Source organism: Athene cunicularia, assembly GCF_003259725.1.
Source record: "Athene cunicularia isolate RWA chromosome 2 unlocalized genomic scaffold, athCun1 chr2_part1, whole genome shotgun sequence".
NCBI classification, from domain to species: domain Eukaryota; kingdom Metazoa; phylum Chordata; class Aves; order Strigiformes; family Strigidae; genus Athene; species Athene cunicularia.
Genome location: NW_020799095.1, coordinates 101,600,256 through 101,621,306, shown reverse-complemented (window position 1 = coordinate 101,621,306; position 21,051 = coordinate 101,600,256). Strand labels below are relative to the sequence as shown.

Genomic DNA, 21,051 nt, shown 5'->3' with positions numbered 1-21,051 from the left:
CCTACCACATTCACCTCAACATCTCATTACTATCTTGTATTCTTCCATCTTTATCACCTCCCTTGTTCTTTCATATCTTACCAACTTCGTAAACTCTTCAGAGCAGGTTTTCATTTATATGCGTGACTGGGCACAACAGAGGGCATCTTCCCACCAAAAGTATTACAGAGCAATTGATACAGACAATATTTTTTTTAATAAAAGGAAACTGGGTCTTAAATTGTCCTTTTATATTAGCTGGCTTCACTCGTCACTGATTTTTCAGTACGCTTCAGATTCTGCCTCAGAGGAATCATCTGACACTGAAAGATCTGATGGCTGGTTGGGGACAGGTGGGGTTTTGGACAGCTAGAAAAGTGTAAGAGGCTATTTAAATTATGAATTAAGCATAACAGGCCAATAATTATGTTTAAAAGATGAGCCTGAAACTATTAACTGCTAATATCACCATGAGATTTCAGAGTTAGCGACAGAGATATATTGACCCTCCTCCTGAGAAAACCCAATAGTTTCAGCTTGGCTGCAGATGTAGAACACCACTTCTGTCACATTCACAAGGTTATCTTCGTAGCCTGAGCACAGCTGTCTGAAGCACGATTTTGAAACTATTTATGACAGGATCAGGTATTATTTAGACTCCAATTTCCAACTTTTGATTTCCAATCTGAGAAGCTTACAGCCTGCCTGCACATGCCCTCTACGTACAAACCATGCGCAGGAGGCTGGATTCCCAGCTCCTGAAATTAGCTGCACAGCTTCTGAGTACGGCAGCTCAGGAACCAGAGGAAAGGCTAGAAGGCTGTGACACGCAAAGGGACTCCAGAGAAAAGACAGATTAAATAGGTCATCAATTCTTAAACAGTTTGAAGAAGGCCATTCCTTTAGAAGGGTTCTGCTGCTTGCTCAAAGGAAGAGAAAGGTGGTTTCCTGATCCCTAAGATTGTTCATCCCTTTCTTTTATTTGCAATTAAAAGATAATCTAGAGCCATTCATAGCAGCGGATGTGGAACAGACAATATCATAATTTCTTGTGCTGTTTATAAAACAGAGTACAAAGGGAAAACAAGATATCTGCAGCAGTTATGATTTATTCCATACTCGAGTCTCATTTAGCACTGGATGAGTCCATCTTGAGAGGGCAGGGGAATTCTGCCTGGGAACTCAGAAGCTCAAAGCAGGGAATATCTTGTAAAACTGAAAGCAAATAAAGAGCCTTCTTATCTCTTATAGTTATAGGTAAGGTTGCTTATGTACTGGAAGTTTAAAATGTAGGCTAAATAAAATCATGCAGCAAGAAATGTTCTGTCTGGTAACTACTTTCACTGTTACATGTTTAACTGTTTAACTGTTAGTGGGAAGAAAAAAAAAAAAAGAAGAAAAAAGCGTTTTCGTTGTTTTGTTAACTCCACTGCTCCAATAGGCAAAACATGAAATTGAACAGTAATATAGAGACTGCGTCTGCAAATAAAAAGACACTGACAAGATTTTATTTTAATTTTTATTACAAAATTATTAATAAATAATCTTCTAACATTTAAAGTTGAATTTAAAAACCTTCACGGCTCATCAGACTACAAAAAAAGAAAATGATGTAAAGCAAGTATGCAATGCATTTTGCTCTTCATTATAAACAGAACTCAGAAGCTTGCCATCAGGAAAATCAGCTTGTCCAGCAGCTCTGCCTCTACTGCTGCAAATGAGTAAGTGGCAGAGGCTTCATTAAGTCTCATTTTTTTATTTTACAAAGCAAATCTAAGGGCAACAAAGGACATATAAAGTGTACCATTCTCATTTAAAAAAAAATAAAGAAATAATTCTTTTGCTAGCTGAAAAACACATCTCACTGGCATGGCTTTTTAATGTTCCAAGAACATAAGGAAAGAGAATTTTTAAAATACTTATAATCTGTTAAAGTCTCAGTTAAATTTAACAGCGTCATATGCAGAATTTGTAAGATGTTGAGACTGATCATTTACAATGCATATACAGAAAGACGGAATTAATGTCTGTTTTAAAAGTGTAATTTTACATAGAATGTGGTCAGTCAGCAATTCAATTCCCAATTAACACAAGCACTGCTCCTTTTATTTCCTCTGAGGTAGACAGACAGATATGAACATGTAGGAGGATATACTACCTTCCTAATTATTTTAGTTCAAAATCCACTGTTTTGTAAAAAACAGTCTTCTTTAAGGAAACATGTAACTCAGAACTGTTTACTGCCATTGCTACTCTGAAAAAATAATACAGTCATTCTTTAAAAACAATACAAGTGCAACACTAGCACTTATGATGCTCAGATTTGATAGCTGCACTGAGAATACTTTAAAATATCTCTTTTCTTGATGTTTGAAAAAAACAGAGATGGACTTACACTCTAACATCAGTATTTAAATATCTCAACATCATCAAAATAGATCAGCTCATACAAATGGAGATACCATTAAACAGATATCCTTACACTTCAAGAATCTTAACTGAAGTGCAGTTGGTACCTTCTGAGTGCATCATTAGTAATAAATGCAAGTTTGAAAGCCTGCTGGGAAGGTGCAGAATTTCAGAATTAAGCTATAAGACCCAACTCAGTTCTCATTCTGCAGAAGAGTAAAATAATCAACATGCTGAAACTTCAAAACCTCGTTTCCCCAGCTGGTCCACCCAGGCTGTAGGTTGCGAGCAAACAACTCCAAGCATTCTACATCCGGCTTTATAAACTCTGCCAGAACCGCTGTGCAAAAGAAAAAAAAAGAAGAAAACAGTGACAAAGGTACAAAAAGAAGGTAACAGTGACAAAGGTACAAATAACAGTAAACAACTAAAACCTCTCCTGTGCTGCTAGTGGATGAAGAACTGAATGTTTCATTAAAAACAGTGTTTCAGAGGTTTCATCAAACAGCTGGACTATTTATAGCGAGAAAGTCATTTTAAATAAGTGCCCTTGAGATTCTGAACAATACTCCCAAGGCCTTCAATAGCCTTGATTTATTGGTTTTCATTTAGAGAAAGGGAATGAAGATTTATTTCAGCCTCTACATAGATGAGTTCTGAATTTTTCACTAATATCAACAAACACCTCCTAAGGACTCACTTGGCTCCTATAACACAGGGGCAACGTTTCTAAAAATAAATAAATAAAACCTTTCCTTAATTAAGATCACACTCTTTTCCTCTGCATCTTAAAGGGGATAAAAGCATTTTTTTGATTACAACTGTTAAAAGGTAAAATAAGAAACACCAGTTAAATAAGCATAGCACTAAAAGGGCTATAAAAATGCTGGGACTACTTTTTCCCCCAACATCAACTTGGCAACTGAAGAAATATTTATAGAACTGTGTTCTTTCATTCAGTAACATAAATCTCAAACTTCTTCTACAGTTGGGCATTTTTACTGCTTAAATCCAAATAAATAGATGCCTGTCGTCAACATCAATTGTGTCACCAATTATGACTGGTGTTCTTGGAGTGATAGAAAAAGATTTTGCACTTCACCTGGAAATTATTATTGCAGACAGTTTACTGTTAAACATGTTACATGTCATACAGAGCCATTTAGTTTGTGGCTGAGTCAAATCCTTAACTAAGTTTCAGGAAATAGCTACAAAGATAGCTATTAAGTTTTTATTTTTGTTACTGAGGACAAACGAAATACAAACTATAAAACCATTTTCTTTTCCAAAGGATAGCTTGGCCATTTTTGATCAGATCTCCCAGTGGTTTCTTAATTTCTGCAGCTTAAAAATACAGCTCATATATCCAACATTATGTTGCTTTACTCAGTCTCTTCAGTTACGGTCACTGCAGAAAGCAAAAACACATCCAATCCACATACATCACAGTATGAGAGGGAATGCTTTTTTTTTTGGTGCAATCTAAGTTCTGACTTTTTGCATCAAGTTTGCCAGTCACAGATTCCCTGTGAGAGACCCCAGCTGATCTTGTCATGGATTGCTCCTGTTGCAGAAAGATGAGCATCCACTTAATTTTCTAGTGAGTGTTACCAACCCCAGATGCATTTCCTACCTACATGATCACCTTTTCCCAAGTTTCAATGCCTTCAAACCTTTTCCATAAATATTTTGTAATGAGTGTTTCCAGACTTTCTTGTACTTTGGCATGGCATATAAATCTATTCTCCTTCCCCCAATCTTTAACAAATGTCAAATGAATGTCTCAGATGGGTTATCATTTAGGCAGTTTTTAATCTAAAAAATACTGCTACCAGCAGAAATCTTATTCTAAAAACCTGCTTCTTTTAAAGACAAGATAAAATGTTTAAACAAATCTAACATTTACAGAGAAGAATCTGGGAGGTTTAGAGGAAAATGTACATTCTGTCAGAAAACCTGATGTACTGAACGTCACTGTTTGGTGTCACAGGAGTTCATCTAATTAGACACCACTTATGAGTAGCCGCTTTTAGACCATTTTGCTAATGTACCATATTAAAAAAAAATGTGGTAAAATTTATTGTTCCTTTTCCATGCTCTATTTAGTTAAGGATTTCTTGTGCACAATTTGCTTCCATGATCAGAGGGCCGGAGCACCTCTCCTATGAGGACAGGCTAAGAGAGTTGTGGTTGTTCAGCCTGGAGAAGGCTCTGGGGATACCTTATAGCAGCCTTTCAGTACTTTAAAGTGGGCCAACAGGAAAGATGGGAGAGACTTTTTAGAAGGGCTGTTACAATAGGACAAGGGATAATGGTTTTAAACTAAAAGAGAGTAGATTCAGACTAAATATAAGGAAGAAAATTTTTATGACGGTTGTGAAACACTGGAACAGGTTGTGCCCAGAGAGGTGGTAGATGCTCCAGCCCTGGAAACATTCAAGGTCTGGCTGGATGGGGCTCTGAGCAACCTGATCTAGCTGAAGATGTCCCTGCTCATAGCTGGGGGGTTGGACTAGATGACTTTTAAAAGGTCCCTTCCAACCCAAACTATTCTATGATTGTATGACTTTAACAAAGGTCTTCCAAAAATCTATGCTCTTGATCATCAAAGAAAGCCCATGTTGTAGGAGGTTGCACTTTTTCCACATAAGAGAAGGGAGAGACTGTGGAAAGCAAAGTTCCAAAGCTTTCAATAAGCTCTCTGTGAGAAGATCCTGACATCTGTAGGGATGTCTTTCTAACCTTAATGGGCATAAGATCATGCAGAGTTTACTGCAGAGTCAGGCTTTATGTGATTTTTTTCCCCCCTTCATATAAAACCAAAATATAACAATTTTATGCTTTATATAGGCTTTTAAGTAGAGGAAACAATTATTTAGGTGAAAAAATATCATTAAGAGCACATTAGTAATGTTGACATTTGTGCTTAAAATGTATAGATTAAAAATATCATCACAGCGCTAAGTCCAGTAATCAAAAGCAGTTTTACTAAGCACCATAAACTTCCATGCCTAAGAGAACAAATTTTAAAATCACACCTAGGAGATTCAACCAACCTCAAAGATTGGTTCACCAGAAAGTAAAAAAGAGGTAGCCAAAACCAGGTCAGTTCAGCAGAAGCAAGAAGCTTCTGGCACTCTTTCGATCAATTTGGTTATAGAATTTAAAAAGGAATTCCCAGGATCTCCCCCTCTCCTGCTGCCAGAGAAAGGATCTTTTTTAAAAAACAGAGACAGATTACATATAGTTCAAGATCACATGATTTTTCATTGCTAGGTTGTAGGTATTTACATAATCACATCAGGCAGTAACTTGCTCTGCAATGGAAATCACCATATCAAGAGAGTAATAACGTGGCTGCATTTTGTTGGCATAAAATCTCCTTACACTGGTTTCCTTAAAATAGGAAAAGTCAGTGTTAAATTTACAAATTACAGCTCCTTTGTTAGGCTTTTATATCACCAGAAGGGGCTATCTTAACACAGATAACACTGACTTGCAGCCCTTAAGCAAACTCTGGAGTTTTTTCCTCTGAAAATAGGTTAGAGAATCTAGATCAGTAGAAAGATTAACTTTTTCTACCATAGGAATAGATTTAAAAAAAAAAAAAAAACCAAACAATTGCTTCTATCCACTTACAGATAACACTAACAATAAAGAGCTTAGACAATAAATAGATTATTTTTTTAATCACTTGCAGGTGTCATAAACACTATGACAGCAACTCGGGCATCTACATTCGGGCATCTAATGCCCTAGGACACACAAAGCCAGCATAAAGCCGGCTTGTAGATATAACACTGGTCTTCCAGAAAACCCATGTCCTTCTGAAGCATGATCTGGCTGTCAGGCAGGATACCTGCCATACCTGCCTACTCTTAATCCCAAAGATGTATTTGTGAGAGACTGAAATGTCATATGACTGTCTCAAAGCTTGATCGTGTCTGTGCAAACCTCCAAAGAGAAGCTGCTGTGGCCTGTGAGTTGGTCTGGGGAGTGTCTCCCAGACAAGCCGGAGTGTATTGAAGGATGCACCCTCCCCACTTTGCGGTTGCATTGTCCGGACTCTTTAGACAAGCCTCAAGAGGGCAGAAGTGTACTGAGCTGCCCCATCCTGTAGCCCTTCGAGGCTCCATTGTGTAGGCCAGACCCCACGCATGCATTGCTAATGAACTGACAAGAGGCAAACCTTCCTGCCCTAAAGCCAGATGAAACAAAACCTATGGGACCAGAGAAAAAAAAAAACAACTAACGGTGAGCAGATGTGCTTATCAATGGATACGATGAACTTAAAGGCAGCAGAAAATTTTGCTCAGCATGCACCCACCACCAAAGAACTGAAGACTGAGGACCAACAGGACGCCGCTGGATCCATGGTGGTGAGTATTCTCCCTATCTTGCATCCTTGCTTTATTTCTGTCTTTTCCTTCCATTCTTTCCTATTGCTACCCCTCTTCACTTCTTTAATAATAAAAACCTGTTTTGGGTATACGGCATTTGACCTCATTTGTATCTTAATCTTGCTCTTGGGATCATATCAAAACCTCCCTCAACATTGGATTGGGACAGTATTGAAGATGCATACTGCTAAAAATGCTTGAATAAGCAAAAGAAAGAATCCTTTTTGAAAAAAGCAACAGCTTTGTCTTATCTTTTGAACATCCATTACCTGGGTAGAAAGTTCTGTATAGCAATTTGGATACATAAAGCAAAAATGACTGTCAGCTTTTTACTGTCTGATTTGTGAGCCACACAAAGCATGAGTGTACTCATTTAATAGTAACATTTTAAAAGAATTTGCAACGTAGATGTCTTTGTTGCCCAGTTTGTCTAATCTCTGAACAGAGTAGGACCAGAAGATCTGAAACTCAGCACAAAGATGGCTTTACATCTCTGCATCTTCCCTGAGCTTCCAGCTAGACCTAAACGTTAATCCACTTATCAATTAGTCTAACAGTAAGGGCTCACAAGGTACATAAGAAAACAAAAGACATTTACTTCTTTTACTTCCAAGAACACTTTTATAACATGGCCTAACAAACCAGGGTTGCTACAGGAGGAGGGAGTTCCAAAGATTTCCCATTGCACTATTCTGCTGAAGATATGCAAAGGCTAGAACATAGCCAAGAATTAATTCCAATGTTTTTAGGCATAGTCCTTCTAACAATAAATGTACATACTTAAAAACTGGAGCAGAAATGGCTATAACAAGAAGAATCTATAAAACAGGAAAAGGAAAAAAGGTATTTGAAGTTCCATATTACTTCACATCATCTGTGTAACAGAACACCTTCTGTGTCTTCTAAGAGCAACATTGAATTGAATTAGGAAGAAAACCTGCTGTTATTTTGAACCAAAACCAGGAGTAATAAAATTTAATTTTAACACATTTGCATAAAGAAGCTTAAGTACATTTAGAATGACATATTAAAGCTCTAAGCATTGAACACAGCACATGCATCACCAAAAACCCCTACAGTTGCAATTTCATGGTTAAATGCACTGTAGGAACTCAAAACATCTCTTTTTGATGGCTTACTTTAATTTACATGTTTCTCTTCCCCCAGAGAGATAAACTGTTATCATCAGTCATTAAGGAGCAACATATGTACCATCATACAACCTTTATAGTAGTAATAAGAAAGTGCCAGACAGCATCAGTAAATACTAATATTTTTGGCTTTGCTACTACTTAAACAAAGCATAAAGAATGCGTGTGACTCAGGTGTCCTTCTCCTCCACTGCCAAATCTCTGCTTCTGATCAAATTTTTTCGGAACCCCTCAAGGATGTAGCTCAGCTGCTCTCTGCTGACCACTTGAGAAAATTATCCAGTCATGAAAGTAATACCCTTTTACAACACTGAAGTCAAGGCATCAGCAATTAGCTTTTGTCTTATAATCTACCTTTTCATTCCATAACCATATTCTGAATGGAGCTGCCAAAACTGTAGGATACATGTGGATTTTTATAAAAACCTTGTAAATCATGGACATTGATCCACAGTAAATTCATTTTTCAAATAGAAACACAAATGCTGCACAATGGTATGAAATCTTGGCATTCAAGTAAAAACTGAAGAAATACATAAATTAGCATGAATTATTTCTTTCAAAACCCATTCAGCATCATCATTTATAAAGGATTCTGCAATATGGTTTCTAGATTCTGCCCTACAAAATAATTGTTCTGAGACCATTCAGACACTAGAATTCTCTATAACACATACAAACTGCTGTTTTGCACCCTTGGATGCCTCACAAGTTTCCTGTTTGTGTCCAAATGTGCTACTAAGTATTGGTTTTCTGAAGAGGCCCTAGGTAGCTGCCTCACAAATCACTACCCTACCATTCATTAGTTTAAATCAACACACATACCTCCTCCTGCCCTAATTCTTAAAGATGTGGCTTCAGAACTGCAAAAAGATCCTCCCAGAATTGCCCTTTTTTATTATTTTTCGTTAACCAAAGTATGGGTCATCTACTAGTTTTTGAATGGGTATATATATGTATGTTAATTTAATAAATATAAGCCCAAAATACAGATTTTAGAGCCTCCTTGAATGTGAACAACTGTCAAGATGAGCTTCCTAACAGAAGTTGTTCTATTCCTTGGGAGCAGAAAAAGGAAAGTACATCAGTGAAGCAAACTGTCATGCCTCTTCTCTCCCAACAGCATTACGCATTTCTTCTACCTGCCTTTTCTGATGTGATTATATAGCATCACATGGAACTAGAATATCTGCAGATTCATCATGAGTTTTTCCTTAGTGGAAGATTAAACCATTTTTGTGAAAGGTATTAAATACATTTCTTACCATGTCATTGTAAGGCACTCAGGTGCTGTAATGATGAAAGGTACAGCTTTCTATTGAAATTAGTCAAAGTAAGAGTGTTCCAGAATAATGTGGAAAAGATAACGTATCACACAGAAATCTTCACATCCTTTGGACTAAACTCTGAAAAGTTGAATTCATACCCATGCTAACTGGCTGGCTAGAGTTACTGCATCAATTTCAGTAAATTAAATACAGCTCCTCAGAAAGAAGCAGGGCATGTCTTATTTGTTGCCTATTCTTAACAGTTTTTAAATAATTAAGTTGTCGGATTTAAAGGCACAACTGTACTGCAAGTATATAAGCAACTCACGTAGAAATAAAACCATTTCTTTCAGGATGACATTAACAAAGAAAGTGGTTTCTGCTTTTGTTAACTACACAGAAGATATCCTATTTTATATATTCCCAAAGTTTCACCCCCACCCACCACAAGGTACTTTATGTCATTTGGCATAACTTCATACATACAGTATCTGTAAACTGTTCCTGCAGTACTTAAAAAACAAATTTTAAAAATGCAAGGTTTTTTTATATGTCTATCCGAAATACTCACACAATAATGCTTGAAGTTCTACTTTCCATATTCATTTTTAGAGACCAAGACTTCAGTACCTGACAACATTTTTAGAACTGTTGAGGAACCACAAGTGCTGTTGAACAAAACTGCTTGGCATATGGGAAATTAAGGCATTTCATATATAACGGTATCTTATCCTAGGGACATCATTTCAGACATCCAAGTCCAACATCCTACAGAAACATTATGCAACAAAACAAAACGTACCCGTAAGAGGGGGTTTATGTGAATGCAGACTGCAGGGTATGCTGACAATTAACTTATGATCTGGAATTGGAAACACATCTTCAGATTTCCTGTTGTATAAACCAGAACAAGAAAAGAAGTATGAGAATGAAGACCACCAAATGCGATGCTGCAGCGCTCAGAGCTACTTCCATTGGGAGCTAACACACTGAATGTTCATTCACAGTCAAACTTTAGGTAAGTCTAAGGGAAGTTAAATGTTGCTCAGCTGTAATATATAAAAGGGCAGTTTATGAAATCAGAGGCTTTAGACAAAACGTGGTTAACAATAGCCATACGAAGCCATGGAGGACAAACAACGTAGTCCTGTATGTTTCCCTGTGTAGAAAAACACCAGCATCCCCAAAATGGCATCAGCCTGTGCCAAGGACTCATGGTCCAAGAGAACCTGTCAGCAAAGGAAACCCTGTCCATGAAGCTTTTATACGTGCCAGTCCCCCAGCACAGACAGATATAAAGAACAGACAAATGTTTCCGTCCTTTAATCTCACTAAAGCACTCCCTTATCGCAAAGCAAATAAGGCTATTTTTAGGTCCACAATCAGACAAAAGATGATGCCAAGAGAAGATTCTGGGACATTATATGGTATTATGAACAAGTGATATATACAGAAAGAATCCTAGCAGCCTCAAAAAAGACGATAAAGACCATAAATATCCTGGCATACCTTAAGGCTTCCTTTATGTCTCCTTGAACTCTCCCCAATACAAGAACTTCATAGGGCTTTTTGTGTAAAGAATCCAAAGGCAATACAAATTCTCCAGCTCTAGTAATCTGACACAAAGCAGTTAAAAATACACAGTGGAAGATTTTCATATCCAATTTTTTCAAGACGTTTTCTTTAATAAAAAGGAAGTTACTGATGATACCATACCTTTCAAATATAAAAGCACACGGTAGTAAAAATACAAATTATAAAAATATGAAGTGTCATAGTGCGAGTCCTCTCAGTCTCCAAGAAAGCAACAAAACAAATGGAGAACTTACTTTTACCCAGTGCCACTCAGCAAGTGTTTTAACAGACCAATGAGGATAAAGTTCATCCTTAACAAAACGTATGTGCTTCTGTCTATTAGTCACCCACGTGACTACAAGACAATTCGGAGCAGCTAGTGCTGATACAGGAATCTGCTTGATTTGCCATGAAGACAAGTAGCTGTATCTATATGCCAATAGAGTGAGAAAGCAAGTTAGCATATACCAAATATAAAAATTGCAAAACACCACAAATGGGTATAGATATTACACAGCCAAGACATTGCAAGACTTATCTCCTGGCAAGTCATAAGAATGGATCAAGACTGACACCCAGTGGCCAAATCCGATGGATTCTGACAACATCATTCGTGTATGTACTCAAATTTTACTGAGCAGAATCTTTAACTAGGTATTTCTACTCTTCTCCCAAATAAAGTATAATGAGTTCTGATCCTGAATAACACTAAAATCCCACGTTTAATTTAAGAACTATCATATGTAAGTCAATACTTTCATCTTTACACCAGAACAAAGCTGTTTAGCGAAAAGTAGCTCTTTAGTCAATGTAACATTATTCACTTTTCCTAATAAGCAATACCTCTTCTGAATGAAAATGACAAGTGAGTCATTTACAAGTGCAAGGGCAACACTAATTTGACTGGCAAGTTAAAAGGTCACACAAGAGTAATCACTTCTCCAATTATTTGCAGAAGTTATTAACTATTTTTAAATTACCATTCATGGTTTCAGAACAGTTCTGCACATTTTTGAGCTAAATGTATGCTACACTGGTGAATACAGCATGCTTTCCAGATTCTGTCCTGTTCTACTATTTTTCTCATTATGCTGTTCTACACTATTAGTAAGCTGCAATTTGTGGAATCTACACATTGCAACATCAAAAACATTGGCACACTGCCTGCTGGAATCAACAGCCACCGTCTGGGTACCTCGGATCCCTATGCAATACAACAGTGACACGTGAGAAACAGGCAACAAGGATAAAATCCAAAATACCTCCCGGACCTTCCAGAGAAAACAAGATTCACAATACAGACGTGAAATGCTTAACAAAGACTAGCAGTCAACAAGATAGCTAATAGAAGCGTCAGCTCTTCCACCTTTTGACTTTAATTTGTAAGGGAGAGAGGGTCTTGCTGGCTAATTCATGTTGTGAATAACATCAGTTTTCCTCTAAGTAACTTACATAGTTAAGAAAAAAAACTTGAATTAGTTTCTAGAGGTTTCTGTAGGGCTTTCAAAGTAAAACCTACTAATCAGCCTCTGCATCTTCAAATTATGTCCTCATAACAATCTTCAAAAGCTACAGTAAACATTATTCTAGAAAGTTGTAAGGCTGTATTTCCTGTGTGCCCTTCTTTCACATGGATGCAATTCCATGGTAATCAAAAGAGCTCCACTGGCATAAGCCTGATGTTACTCAGTGGAGAAGGAAGCCCATAAAATTTTGAGTTAATGACTTCATAATCTACAGTCCTCAGAAAGTACCTATTGCACTTGAGGATTTTACTGCTACATTATCACTTTCTCTTTTCTACCCATTAAGTGAAGTTCAAACTACAGCTCAAATTAAAAAAAAAAAAATAAGAAACTAGAACTTAGGATAGGACCTAGGACCTGGAAATACTTACACACTTATCCAGCTTTATGTCCACTGAAGTAACCCGATTAATTTCAAAGTAATACCTGCATGATCTGGGCCTTACAAAACAGCTGACTCTAGGCTTTCCTTAAGTGTCAAGGACTAACATTCTCTCACCAGTTAGGAAATTTAAGATCTACTCCTGCAAATATTTTGCATGCGAAGTATCTATGACATTTCAGTGAAATCCCTGAGACATTTCATAAACTTGGAGGTAGGCATGTGCCAAAATATTTGCTAGTTTAAGCTACATTGTCACAGTTATAGTGGTCTTCTATTGAATAAGTATATTAAAATGTTAATTACCTTTTTGTAAGCTAAGATGACAAAGTTTGGTTTATTTTACTATAAAATTTACCTGTTACTCCTTTTAACGGACTTGTTCTCCCATGGCGGATCAATCACAATTACATCATATTTTTTCTTGTCTGGGAAGTTAATTTAAAAACAACAACAAAAAAAATTCAGTAGATTAGTTTTAAAATAAATCTACTAGTTAAAACTGATAAAGGCTTAACTACCCACATACAGACAACATTTAAACAACCAACTATGCAGTAAACCCACAACTTACTTCTGCTCTTTCCAAATAAAAAGTTAAAAGGCTTCTAGCACACTTGTTTTATTTTAGGTAATCACTTACTTCAAAGATTCTTCAGCTAATTACCTAAGGAAAGGATGTTTATGTGATCTGTGTAAGAGCCCTCCAAAAAATTTTGAACATCTTGGGGACTTTCAGAAAAAAAATAGCAGAGTTTAAGTCTCAAAGGCGAAAATTTCTCCGAATTTCCTAACACTATATGCACCCAGCTGAGTGAAAGGCTGCAGCCCTGAATGCAAGATTCCTGTCCTGTTTGATCTTTCAGCAGGCCAATTGGGACACACATTGCTCCAAAACAGCCCTGGAAAAGTGCGTTTTGCACTACTGGAGGTGAAGAGAGACAGAGAGCTAGACCCAGTGTGTGAAATGGAAAGTAATGGACAAGAGGAAGAAAACTGAAAGAATTTTCATGGGAGAAGCTGGGTTTACTTTACTGGGAGGATACAAGATACAGAACACATCCATGAAAAAACAGGACTCGCCAATTTTATTTTTTCCACAGAACATATTTGTTCCTTCATTGAGTCTGATGCTAATTATTTAAAATAGCTAATAAGAACAACTTAATATTTAATGTCCATAAATGTGCTTTCTACATCTTATTTCTTTATTAACATTGGAGGTGTTATCCCAACAGTGGGCTGACCAGCAAGAAATACTTCTCTTTTGGCAGGTGAAAAGGAAGAAGAAAAATAATTAAAATGGACAGTAGACTTCCTCCAAAACAACAACAAAAAATCCTGAAGTCATGGCATTACTTCAAAAGCACCTTCTCAAATTTCTTTGACTGCTCTCTGACCTCTGGGAGAATCCAAACTTGCTATATGCACAGCTGTGCATAGTGATAGTACAGTGATAGTGATCTTCCTTCTGTCACACAGCTGAAAACAGCTAACTAGCTAAATTCTTGACTTCAGATACAAAATTATTATTTGGATAATAAGACTCCACCTCCTGCATGTCTTCTTAATTAAAAAAAAAATAGTGAACATCTACGTTGCTTATTAGAAGGGAGGAAACATGTAACTAACAGACCTAAATTACTGATTAGAGGGTAGAGCAGTTATCCCCAGCTCTTGCTCACAGGCATCATCTTTCTTATAAGACTGCCTGATGAAGCTTAGTTGCTAATAATTATAATGATGATAATAATAATGAAGATCAAAATAAAGCCAATGGAATGATGAACTACAGTGAAGACTGCCACATGTTGTCAGTTTAAAGCTTTCTACATGGCCCATTAATGCTGAAAATATTGGCTTGAATAACTTCTTATTTACTTTTACAGAGCAGTTATTCATTCTAAAATCCCACCATTTCCCTGTCACTGATTTTGGCTCAAGCCAATACTCTCAGCTGTGAAATGTAGCAGCTGAGAAGTCAACTCATGTTTGCTGCTCATGGTCTTGTTAAAGTGGTGTTTACCTCCAGCTGGGTGCAACAGCCTCTCAAACTTGTCTTCTCTGGGGGACACTGGGGTTGGTTTCACAAACAGCTTACGCCAATCTAAGTAGACCCTGCTGCTGAACCACATGAATCTGTAAGGGAATCCTTGCTTTAAAGTGAATAATCTCATCCCTCTCCCATGCTCTAACCTATCTAAAAACCAAGACAGCAGGAACACCACCCCAGCAGCAGCATGGCCTTATCTATGTTAAAGCCTCATCCTGTGGGATATGGACCCAGCAGCACAGCTAGTCCAAAATTAATGCATTTACATGACTTCTATACTAACAGTGGCTCAGAACATGCTCACAAACTGTCATATTCTAGCTGGGATTTTCAAAGGAGCCTCCAGGAGATAAAACAATCCCCACATGACATGAGCTGCTAACCACTGAAGATTCATTCGAAAACCCTCACCTACTTGCACAAAGTTAGAAATAACACTTTGCAAGCTCACAGCAGCATTTCCTATCAGTATGATGCTGTATACTAAAATCTGTTCATTGAGTCCTTAGTCATCTTGACATTAACTGCCCTTCTCAGGCAGGAGAGAAGTGGTGAATTCTAATGCTAAAGATACTTACAGTTCAGCAGGGGCTGTAAACATGAAATATCAGATAAAAGAAAACTGCTTTTTGGTGGCACCAAGTACTTCTGCCCCATTAATACAACTATCTTTGCACAGTTTGAGTTGTTTTCTGTAATGCACGAAAGCAGGTCCTGCTCTGGAATGGAGGTTTCATCATCTAGCGCATGTACAGCTTGATGGTCACTTTCATTCACAGCTGGAAACTGCTTTGCCATTTCACACAATTCAGCCAACCCACAGCCAGCAAGTCCAGGAATAACATTCTTCCTGCAACTGAGTTCTGCAGTAGCACGGTGGAGAAAACCACTTCTGAGTCCTTCTTGGACTAAATGCAAAGTGCCTTCCCAAATGAGCTTTCTGACCTGTGTGGTTATAAAGAAACAAGAGAAAAATAATTATCTTTGAAGTATCTACTTGACCAAGGAATGCAACTGAAATCAAAACATTTTCATCTGCAGAGCAGGAGAAGGATCCTTGCCAAGTACTGAGATCACTGACTCAAAAGGGCATGACCGTAACACCATGCTAACTTTTGTTGTTGTTTTTCTGGTAGTTACAATAATGAGAAGCCCAGAAGAAGAAAGAGTCAGAGACTACTGAGTAAAATATTTCACAGACAGTAGAGGTAGAGTATTATTGTTACAAATTTCAAAGCAATAATTTGAAGTATAAATTAAAATTCTAATTTCAAGTTACTGTGCCCATAAACATATTTTTGAGATGTATACTGTGATCTAAAAATCAGTATTTTTCCACATTTTAAATCACTTCAAAAAACAATAGTTTATGCATTTTAGAAGTAATATAGAAGTACAATCAGTAAATCAAACTGAATTATTAGAATTTGCTTTTGCAACTTTTCTAAGTGACACACCTCTCAATCTGCAAGTGAGTCTAGGAAGACAACATTCTTGGATCTATATATGTTCTCATTCATTTCAGCACCCTTCCTTTGCAAAATTTAGAGACTTAGTTTATTCCTAAATCACTGCGCCTTTATGAGTTTTAATTATCGATAAGGCATTTTTGTTCATTTAGAATAGCAATATTGCCGGTTACCGTGGCTTTATCAAAGGTATCAAATACTTATTATAGTTTCTAAAGCTCCTGATTATGGAATCCTCAACTTTACAAGATGTTTTCACAAAATACCCTTTATTAGAACTTCCAAATTAATGGGGGGAAGGAGGAAAATTTTTTTAATAATTTCTTTAATACCACCACCATACATATATATATATATCTCTATATATATCTATATCTATATCTATATCTATCTGAGGGGACGGGGTCATAATGTTTTAGCACTTAGGCTTGTGATAGTAAAAGTTCATACCGCTTTAAAAGAGTTAATAAATATATCTTTAGAAATGCTACAAGTTGTACAGCTGAATTAATGCATATGGCTTTTCTTCTTACACCCATGTGTTAATTTGCAGGTGGACAAAGCCTATTGACTATCAAGCAATTTAAAGAGTAGTTTCAACAAATGGCTTCTGAAGAAATTTAGCATGTTTTGTACTTATCCTGTTGACTCCGACCGAAATTCGTAAGTGGATTCAACGCCTACTTTCACTGGCAGATGTAAATTTGGGGGTTTCTTATTCATATCCTGAAGATATGCATAAGTGCCAAAATAATCTCAATTGACTTGCAGAGAGCTACAACCCTTAACGCTACAAACACAGTAAAATCACAGATTCATAGCATGGTTTGGGTTGGAACTAGATGATCTTTAAGGTCCCTTCCAACACCCCTGCCATGGGCAGGGACACCTTCCACCAGACCAGGCTGCTCAAAGCCCCGTCCAACCTGGCCTTGAACACTGCCAGGGAGGGGGCAGCCACAGCTTCTCTGGGCAACCTGTTCCAGTGCCTCACCACCCTCATAGGAAAGAATTTCTTCCTGATATCTAATCTAAATCTACTCTCTTTCAGTTTAAAACCATTACCCTTTGTCCTATCACTACACTCCCTGACAGAGTCCCATCTTTCCTGTAGCCCCCTTTAAGTACTGGAAGGCCGCTATAAGGTCTCCCCGGAGCCTTCTCCAGGCTGAACAACCCCAACTCTCTCAGCCTGTCCTCATAAGGGAGGTGTTCCAGCCCCCTCATCATCTTCATGACCCTACTCTAGACCCACTCAAACAAGTCCATGTCTTTCGTGCACCGGGGGCGCCAGAGCTGGACACAGAACTTCGGGTGGTGTCTCACGAGAGCAGAGGGGGAGAATCACCTCCCTCTACGTGCTGGCCACACTGCTCTTGATGCAGCCCATTCTATTACATAATGCATTCTAATCTGTGAATGGTATCAGAGGCTAACTGGGTGTCCTAGTTTCAGTTGGAATACCATTAATTTTCTTCCCAGTAGCTGGTACAGTTCTGTTTTGGATTTAGTGTGAGAATAATAACAGACCCTGATGTTTTAGTTGTTATTAAGTAGCACTTATACCAAGCCAAGGATTTTTCAGTTTCCCATTCTCTGCCAGTGAGCAGGTGCACAAGCAGCTGAGAGGACGAATGGCCAGGACAGCTGACCCAGACTAGCCAAAGGGCTATTCTGTACCATAGAACATGACACACAATATAAACTGGGGGAGTTGGCTGGGAGAGGCATGTTGCTACTCAGGCATCAGCCAGCAGCTGGTAAGCAATTGCATTGTGCATCACTTGTCTTTCCTTGGGTTTTATTCTTCTCTTTTTGTTATATTCCTTTTCATTACTATTATTATATTTTATTTTGGTTATTAAACTGTTATTATCCCACGAGTTTTACTTCCCTGCTCTCTCCCCCCCATTCTCCTTCCCATCTTTCCAACCCACTGGGAGGGGGGAAGGAGTAAGCTAGTGGCTGCGTGGTGCTTAATTGCTGGCTGGGGTTAAACCACAACACTGAGATCATAGATTTTTCAAAACTTTGTCTTGTTTTACATATTCACAAAAAAATCACTTGAAGTTACACATACCTCCAAGACATCCAGCTTTTTCATTTCTTCCCTTACTCCTACTGCTGAATAAGTTTAACAAAGGTTTCCATACTCATAAACCTCTGTTTGATGTTGAACTTCAAAGTTCTCTCCTTTAAGATGATTCTGCATGTGCATAGCTTATTCACAACAATAATTACAGGACCTCTACACTATCACAGCAAACTGTACATGTTTACTACAAAACTGTTGCCATGTAAAAGAAAAGTTTAGTCATTTAAGTATAGTCCAAGAGAAACAGAATTAAGCAAAATCCCAATATGACTAACAACTTTGTCAGAGGAAAGAAAGCAAGTGTAGATCCTAGTTCAGGTTCACATCACTATTTAGGAATGCAGTAAGAATACATCAAACATCATCCACAGATCACATTCCTAGGATTTACTAAGATGCTTCAGCGTAATACAGTTGTAACTTCACCAGTACATCACTGATGTGAGCCTAGAGACTTGAATTCTAACTCATTCATGATGTTTTAGTAAGACAATGTAAAATATTTGAGGGAAAAATTATCTCTAATTAGCAGAAGGAGACATCTTGCAGCACATTTGGTCAAAGAAGCTTTGAATAACTTCAGTACAGTGTCCTGATACAGTGAAGATGAGCTGATCTTTAGAACAGGTTACACTGTTTATTTCAAATTAGTCACTTCCTGTTCAACTAATATTCAACTCATCACTATATAACATTGAGTTATCCATAACAGTAAAAGGTATTTTGGGAACACAGCTTCCAGCTCTTCGAAATGTCTGTTCCACATCTAGTTTGTTTCACATATATCTACACAGAAGACATTCTCAGTACACACTTTGTCATTTAAGGACTGGAGAGATCACCTTCCCATTAGTGGAACATGCTACAAGGACAGAACTTGTTTGCAGCCATGTCTTAAAGTCAGGTGCCATGTACTTGTAAAATATACTTTTGTTCAGACTTACCTTTGAATGGTATTCTAAAGCATCCAGTTCACCTTGGTTGAATACACATTTCCTTTTACGTTTCTTCAGAACGATCAAACAATGAAAAAAAAAAATCCATATTACTCCATGATGAAAGAAAAAAAAAAAAATCAAATATACCTGAATCACAAATTAACTCTTTTAAAAGCAGAAGAAACTTTCCACCTCTTTCACTTTGTATTACAAGCCTAATAAGCAAAAAGATGATCTCAAAATGCCTAGGCTGCTGTAAGCATTCTCAAGGTACACTGGCTTAAAGCTGTGTTACGTTACTCATGGCACTAGGATCTGAAGTTACCTACTGCATGCCACAGTTTATGTTCATGCCTCCTGTGGGCCCATACTAGAAGGCATCTGTTCAGCTGACAAGTGCAGTTTACCAATAACAGGAGAAAATTAACTACGTCTTCACAATCACATTTGTTGGTTTAGACTTTCAACATTTTTTCTGATCCATAAAGAACAGTAATGAAGAATCTACATATTAAAAGTAAATTCACACTGTCCTTCCCTTGTTGGTTTGAACAATCTTGACAGCTACCACAGTTTCAGCTCAAGTGCCTGACCACAACCAACATCAAAAGATTTTGTGAGCAACCCACTGCTTTTGAGCCACAAGACACACATTACTAACATCAGGAACACAAGAATATTTTCATGAGTGTTTATATTTTCCATGCATCTTGAAATCTATTGTGGAAAAGTTCCTGCTCTCCTACTAACCTCAAGAAACCAAAACGTGCAAGACAATGTTAGTGGTGTATTATTTACCAGGGCATTACTGTAGTTTACTGTATTACAAAGAACATACCTTCCTAGCACTGGCAACAGAATCCCCGATGCCACTCTTGGTTCCTTCTTGGTGCTCCTCCCCATCACTGTTGACCTTTATTTCTGTGAGACCCACCTCAGGGCATCCCTTCCACAGCTGCTCCTCAGGAGCTACAGCTATATGGGGCTTAGAAATGTCAAAGAACTCCTCCCGAAACACATATCTCAGTTTTGCTGGTTTACCTTCCGTTTTTATTCCATCTCCAGAACCAGGAATAGGATCATCTCTCAGTGAGGAGGTGGCAGCAGAGTCAGAAGTAGCATAACCATCTCCAGTAGTTGTGACAGAAGTATTGAGAGTGACACCACCAGGGTATGCAAAGGAGTCACAGATCTCATAACCACACTGGTTGATGAAAGAGAGATGATCCACGAGCCACCCTGCTGTCAGCCGATGTACCACAGACATCATAGCTCCTCTTCTCAGGAAGAAAAATCAATTCCCTGAAACCGTAGCTGGTAATCATATGCACTTCTTGAAGCAAACTCCTGTGGGAATTTTTTTTTTTTAAATTCACTTCTCCAAATTATCACTGTTTAATAAAGTGGCACCTATCATGACAGACATTTCCACATGCACACAAGGCATACCACAGAAACTTCTGACTTCAGCTGGTTTCCCCATTATGACTTGTTTCACCCGTTTCAGTTTTTTTATAATAAGCAAATTTTAAATAAGTTTCTGTAATTCTGTGCAGCATAGCTTTACTCTAAGATGACTCTTTCGACAAGTTAAGAGAAAAGAGCTATGACACAGCAATTCCATAAACCACAAGTTTTCATGACAGCACTCGGGAGCAGTAACACAAGCACGGGGCAGCAGAGGCCAGGCCCCCGTGTCCGCGCCCGCCGGCCTGGGAGCTCGGGTTATTGCCGGGGCTGTCCCCCAGCGCCCCTCGGCGGGAGGAGCAGCCTGACGGCGCAGCGCTCTCCTTATTCTGACACTTT

General features: G+C 38.0%; 1 protein-coding gene across 2 annotated transcripts; it reads right to left on the bottom strand.

The window, feature by feature from the left end:
- Positions 1 to 1,504: 1,504 nt before the first annotated feature.
- METTL4 (methyltransferase like 4) lies at positions 1,505 to 20,951 on the bottom strand. Of its 2 annotated transcripts, XM_026842139.1 has the most exons (9): positions 20,084 to 20,951; positions 19,252 to 19,314; positions 15,322 to 15,688; positions 13,049 to 13,118; positions 11,037 to 11,211; positions 10,717 to 10,823; positions 10,010 to 10,098; positions 7,396 to 7,500; positions 2,636 to 2,728 (listed from the first exon to the last, which is right to left on the bottom strand). In XM_026842139.1, exons 1-8 carry the CDS (start codon positions 20,513 to 20,515, stop codon positions 7,439 to 7,441), a joined length of 1,365 nt encoding a protein of 454 aa, XP_026697940.1. In that variant the 5' UTR covers positions 20,516 to 20,951; the 3' UTR covers positions 2,636 to 2,728; positions 7,396 to 7,438. The 2 variants fall into 2 exon arrangements, with proteins under 2 accessions (XP_026697939.1, XP_026697940.1); XM_026842138.1 differs by lacking the exon at positions 7,396 to 7,500 and having other exon boundaries at positions 1,505 to 2,728.
- Between the last annotated feature and the right edge of the window lie 100 nt (positions 20,952 to 21,051).

What these genes read in the sequence shown, in the direction of transcription:
- METTL4 (XM_026842138.1), bottom strand. Translation starts at nt 20,515, where the DNA reads ATGATGTCTGTGGTACATCGGCTGACAGCAGGGTGGCTCGTGGATCAT. An exon ending in TTTACAGCCCCTGCTGAACT is followed by an intron (nt 13,119 to 15,321) that starts GTAAGTATCTTT and finishes TTAACTTCCCAG; the next exon opens with ACAAGAAAAAATATGATGTA. An exon ending in CTGAGTGGCACTGGGTAAAA is followed by an intron (nt 10,824 to 11,036) that starts GTAAGTTCTCCA and finishes GCTTTGTGTCAG; the next exon opens with ATTACTAGAGCTGGAGAATT.